At 56.8% G+C, this 5,761-nt stretch overlaps 1 protein-coding gene across 3 annotated transcripts in view; it reads left to right on the top strand.

Moving 5' to 3' along the window:
- BCL11A (BCL11 transcription factor A) overlaps positions 1 to 2,863 on the top strand; it is a 137,117-nt gene extending 134,254 nt beyond the window's left edge. For all 3 annotated transcript variants that reach the window (XR_014691392.1, XM_084514484.1, XM_084514487.1), the window contains exon 4: positions 2,324 to 2,863. Coding sequence is in view for 2 of the 3 variants with exons in the window: in XM_084514484.1 (XP_084370610.1) it covers positions 2,324 to 2,425 (102 nt within the window). In the remaining variant the exon portion in view is untranslated. The remainder of the gene's footprint in view (positions 1 to 2,323) is intronic.
- The last annotated feature ends 2,898 nt before the right edge of the window (positions 2,864 to 5,761 follow it).

Below are 5,761 nucleotides of genomic sequence, written 5' to 3'. Positions count from 1 at the left end.
TCCCCAAGCGGGCTGCTCTCCCCAGGAGCCGCGCTTCGGGGCTCGCTCGCCGCTCTGGGCCACGGCAGGGGTGGGAGCTCCCCTCCGGGGTCTTTTTGGACGAGCCCGCAGGTTTTCGAGACGTGTCGTGTGCGTTGTGTCCGTAGCACCCGGACGCCAGGTCCCCCCCGTACAGGTCCGTGTGTGTTGTCAGTTTTCCGACTACCGCATGCTGCAGCATCTTTTTCCTTTACGAAAGCACCCACCTCTGTGGTACTGTCTCTTGCTGTTCCTAGTGTAATGGATTGAGTACTTTTATTTTCTTTCGTTTTGGTTTCCGTAAAACCTTCCAGTTGTTCTGTCGTCTCTTGTGATGGCATCGTTCGTTGCCTGTATTTTGCCCAGCGCCTTCTGGAGGGGGATTTTGGGACGTAAAAAAAAGAAGGGAAGGACTGTATAGGACAAGAAATGCAAAAAGGAACAAAAATTGCTCCTTTCCTATGAGAAGAAAAAAAGAGCAAGCTCCGTTTTAGCCCCAGGCCAGGAGGAAGGGAAGCTGAAGCGGGGCGAGCAGGCGCTGAAAGGGGAGGTGGACGTGGGCAGCCCTGCGGGCTCGCGAGGCGCAGCCCCGGTGTCAGCGCGGTGCTTGCCACGGCCAGGCCTCTGGCTGGGCAGAGCTGAAGTCCCGCAGGGTGCAAAGCACGCAGTTATTGTTAGGATTTTCTTAACCGAGCAGCGATGCTTTTGGTTTGTGCTTAGCGTTTCAGGACAGCTTCCAACATTTCGGCGGCTTCCGATGCCGGCCTGCTGCAGCCTGAACGGCAAAGCCGAAATGGCCAAGCTCTTCTAGCGGTGTGGCGCGTTAGCGGCGGTGCAAAGACGAGAAGCGAGCCTGACCCGTGCTCCTGAGAAACTTCTGTATTTATCTCTGCGCGAAAAGACGTCTCTATAAATAAGAGCAATGTCTGGGTAACAGCATCGCAGCAGCTAGCATTTCAGACCCCACTGGCTTTAGAAGAAGAATGCATTTTTATGGCACAGACCCCTTTGCCATTAGTATTTAATATCCTCCAAATTGAATGATTTATATAATGAAGGCACTGAAACAGTATCAGGAATTTAGGCTACAGATGTTTTGTATTTATTATGTTTCCAAGAGCGGAGATAAATACAGGAATAAGTGGTACCATGTCTTTGCTTGACATTCGGGAGGCTTTGGCATATCTGATGAGATAGAGTTTCAGGGTTTATCTAAGAGCAGAGTTTGTACAAAAAGAAAAAAGATACCAGCTGTTGCTGTAGCTCGCTCGTGCTCTGGTTTCGTTGTTGTTTCTTTTTTTTTTTTTTTTTTCCTCATAAACATTGAAAACCATTTTTGGAGGACGTGTGGGAAAATCGCGGTGCTGTCTAGGAGAGCGATGCGGCCGGGCAGGCTCTCTGCGGCTCGCCAGGTCCCGCTGTGCACCGTCCTGCTGCTGTTTCCAAAGGGGCCGAAGGCGCTGGGATGCCTCCTGCCCTGCACCCAGCCGGCACCGTGCTGGCCCTGGCTGGCCGCGTCGCTCCCGGCTCCCTTGGAAATTGCACCCTTCCTTAATGTCGGTCCAAAACGGGTCGGATCCAGGAATTAAATTAAAACAAATTAAAAAAAAAAAAAAAGGTTTTCCTCCCCCAGAGGGGTCAGCCACGTGCTCTTGATGTGAGGGCAGCAAACTGCAGTGCATGCCGGGGAAGATGTGACCGAGGGGCTGCTGCGTAGCCCTGCTGGCAGCCCGTGCGTAGCCCTTCGGCCACGCTCCTGGGCGTTATCGAAGCAATTCCCACAGAAACCGGCACGGGGCTGGTCTGAGGCGTGTGCTGGCGGTGCTCCGGGTTCCCTGCCGCACGTGATGCTAGGCGATGTGCGGTACTCGAAGTGTGGTGGACTGGGGAGAGCCACCCCAGGCACTGGCCCGGCGGTGCAGCGGCCACACCGACAGCCTGGGGGGCTCCCTTCTGCACCTGGCTGCTCCCTGGGTGCCGGGGGAGGTCGGCGAGGTTTGGGGAAAGTCCAGGGGCAGTCCTGAGGCAGGCTGGCTCAGTCCCTGTGTGATCAGAGCCCCAGTGCAGGCCAGGGGCTCTTTGCCGGGGCGATCGGTGTGTCCCCGCGGTGCTGGACGTGCTCCGTGCCCGCGGGGCGCGAGGGTGGTGCTCAGCGGGCTGGAGGCGGCGCGGCCAGCGGGCAGGAAGGGCCCCTCGTGTCCCACCCCCAGCTGCTAAGGAAAGGGTCAGAACAGAAAGATATCGGAGGAAGTCGCACCCTGGGCCGTGTCACACCTCTCCTCTCCTCTGTCCCCATGCTCTCTAGGTGCGACGTACCCCCCCGGCTGGCGCAGCGCCCAGGGAGCCCCGGACGCCTGGCAGTTTTCGGATGGAAGTTCAAGAGCACTTAAATTCTGAGAGGAGGTGAAGCTGGGGCCAGCGGCCGGTGGTGGCGTGGTGTCCGGAGGTGGCCTCCATCCTGCTGGCTCGCCGCGTCCCTGGAGCAGCCGAGACGTCCCCTCCGAAGGCAGCGCTCCCCAGGCTCCTCCTGCCCGCAGGACTATCGTATTTATATTTTGTAATAGAGTACAGCACTTCTTTCCGTTCGGTTTTTGTTTGTTTATTTCTTTTTCTAAAAACGAAAAGCAAAAGCGCCCACCGAGGTCGAGGGCTTCGCAGTGGCTTTGACTGGCTCCTGTCCCCGTGGAGAAGACTGTCTTGCTCTCGTGTTGATCCTGCGTGGAGGACCCAGCCTGTTGTTTATCTCCATTTCTTAGAAGGTGCACCTCACGTTACCAATTCAAAATAAAACACGGTGTAGGTCCGTGGCGGGTGGGCAATCGCCATAATAAATGCTGGAGCTATAGGTTTTGTTCGCTCTTTCTTTAATCTGTAGTGTGTGAGCAGGCTGGCCAGGGCCGGGCAGCTGCCGTGACCCCGTGTGACCGTGCTGCCCGCAGGAGCAAAGCGCCGAGTCCGCGGGGACAGCGGCAGCGCCCGTGTCCCCACCTGGGCACCGTGGGCAGGCGGCCCCACATCGGGCCCCCCCCGGGCACCGGGCTCACGGCCGCGACCCCGAGCCGTGGCCAGCCGAGCGCTCCGCCGCCACCCGCGTACGATTGACCGCCGCCGGCTGCTGTACTGCATTTCTGCTGTTAAACCCTGTGCTTTTGGGGTGGGGGACATCGGGGACCGCCTCTGTCTTGTCACTGCTTGTCAAACCGCGGCCGAGCCAGCGGGCTTGGGGAGTGGTAATGGTCTTGCTGCGGAGAATTGGTCGGTGCCAGATGAAGCGAAGCCCTGCCCTGGCTGGGAGCTCCCCTCAGTGCCATCGGGTGTCCTCGCATCCCGCTGTCCCCCCTGAGCCCGCTTGCCTTGCTCCGAGCAAAGCACCCCCTCCAGGATTTCCCTGGTTTGGGGCCCAAGTGCTTTGCGGAACAGAAGATGGGTTAAGTGCGTGCTTCCCTGCTGTCTCGGATGGGATTTATAGGCTGCAGCTCCCGGCGACTGTGCCGGAGAGCAGGAATGGGCCTTATTTGGTTAAAGAGCGAGTGGAGCCGCTGCAGGGCTGCCAGGACACCCGCTGCAGGTCTGGGCAGGACGCAGCAGCCCCAGGTCAGGGACCAGCCTGCTGCTTCGGTCACCGAGCTCTGCCTGCGAGTTCGCTCACGTCCTTCACATCCCAGCCAGGCACCTGGCCGGGGCCACGCTCTCCTGGCAAACCAGCCATAGGTAACGTGGCTTTGCCTTTGCCTGGTGTTGCTCTTCTTTATTTAATTGTTGTGAACAGCTGCAGCCCCACCTGGGTACCTCTGCAGCTGTGCCACACCAGGGCTGACGGGGCTCTGCTTCGTCTCCAAATCACGTTGCAAGGAGCACCTGGTCCAATGGTTGCAACCAGTGGCAGCTGTGAGGGTGTTGAGCAGCTCTTGGGTCTGTCTTTGTGCTCTGCTTCATCTGAGCGCAGGCAAAACTCAGTTCTCCAGCTGCTTTGTGGTGCTGCTGAAGCAGCCTCTTGGGCATTCAGTGCTCGGATGCAGCGGGCTGGGTCCGTGGGCATTGCTGCCCTGCGGGAGCCAGGGCTGGGCTTTTCCTGGGAAAAGCAGAAAATAACCAAGCAGGGACTGGTGCAGGCGCCTGGCGAGCAGCTGAGCGTGGCAGGGAGAAGCCGTGTGGATCCTTGTCCTAAGCACTGAAGGTAAATTGAAGCAGCCCTTAAGATGTATGTTCTGTAACGTGGGCGTTAAAACCCCGCACCTACTAGGAGTTTTACACCCACAGACTTTACATGTTGCCTTAAAGTGATTAAATACACGTAATGGCCACGCTGGGAGCCTCCTGCAGGCCCTGGGGGCTGCTCTCCTGTGCTCGTGGCCACGTCCTGCCCGCTGGGTCCGTCCTGAGCGTGCACGAAGCAGCGGCACTGCCTCAGCACCAGGCTGCAGTGGGGCTGTGTGGGCTTCCACCGCCACGTGTGACTTGTTGCAGGGGTGGCTCCCCTTCTCTTGGCTTGTTTGTGGGTTTTGGCTGGGACCTGGCTGTTGCAAAGCCTGTGGCTGTACCCTGAGGTGTGGGAGATTTAACAGCCCAAAGAAGAGCTCTGCGTTTCTCCGTGCAGCGATAGGCTGAGCTGAGCAAGGTGCCTGGGAATTAGGTAGCTTAGCTTTGATTTGGGTGATTGAAAAGCTGCTCTCAAACATGAAGGCATTTTGTCCATGCTGTTTTTTATTTCTAAGCCCATTTTCCTGACACTACAATTCAGCAAAGGTCAAGTCTCTTGTGAAGTCTAACCTAAATTTTGCTTTCAAAATAATGTGTGTTTCGGATTCAAGGAGCAGCCAGGTTACATCCTCTTTACAATGTAGAGAGGGGGGCACGCGGGCGTGCAGGCGCCTGTTGGGCACAGTCTCTCCAAAATGACCTGAAAACAGATCTAATAATCTGCCAGCAGCAGCAAACCACCCCCAAAGCCCCGCTTCTCTTTTTGATCCCAGCTTTGTCCCATCTCATCCTGCCAGGTGACGCCAGCGGTCCGGAGGGCCTGGGGCTCGGCGTTCCTCAGCGGCAGCAGAGCAAGGGGAGGGGGAGGCGAGCTCCTGCTGGACTTTATTTTGCTGAACATCCTATTTGTCCCGAACGTCCTATTTATCCAGTGCTTTCTGCTTCCATTTCTGGTGCAGAAGCATTGCAGGTCCCCGGGCTGTGAGGTGTTGGGGACGGCTCAGGGGCCGTGGGCAATCTGCTGGGCACTGCTGCGGCTCTGGCAGGGGGCTGCTGTGACACCGTGCGTGATCCCGCTAGGAAAATTATGACCAAGGAGCAAGCTAAACAACCCTCCGGGATCAGAGTGGTACCTCGCTTGCTTCTCGTCGTATTCTCTGCTTTCTCTGCCCCCAGACTTCCCCAACCCAGCCCTGGCTGGGCTATCATTCAGCTGTATGTTGTACATGATCCAAAATCCCAGTCCTTCAGAGCTTGTTGGCCCCCATCGTGGCACACCCTGAGCCTCCTCTCCCCTCCCCCCCCCCCAGAAATCACCCTCTCAGCATCCATCTTCTACGGGGGTCTCAAAATAATCAGTTATTCTTAAGGAAAGATGAAGTTACAGGGGGAAAAATAAAACAAAAACACAAAGGAAACCGCTCCAAAAATATGGCCCTTATTCCTTAATCTGGCTGGATAGAGTTACACATCTGGTAGAGGCTTGTTCCTTGTTGCTATTACTTTTATTGCGTCTTTAGCGGTGATGAAGTTCAGATGGCAG

Source organism: Aythya ferina (assembly GCF_964211825.1).
Source record: "Aythya ferina genome assembly, chromosome: 3".
Lineage (NCBI taxonomy): Eukaryota > Metazoa > Chordata > Aves > Anseriformes > Anatidae > Aythya > Aythya ferina.
The sequence above is the reverse complement of the archived record's forward strand: the minus strand, read 5'-3'. Positions and strand labels throughout refer to the sequence as shown.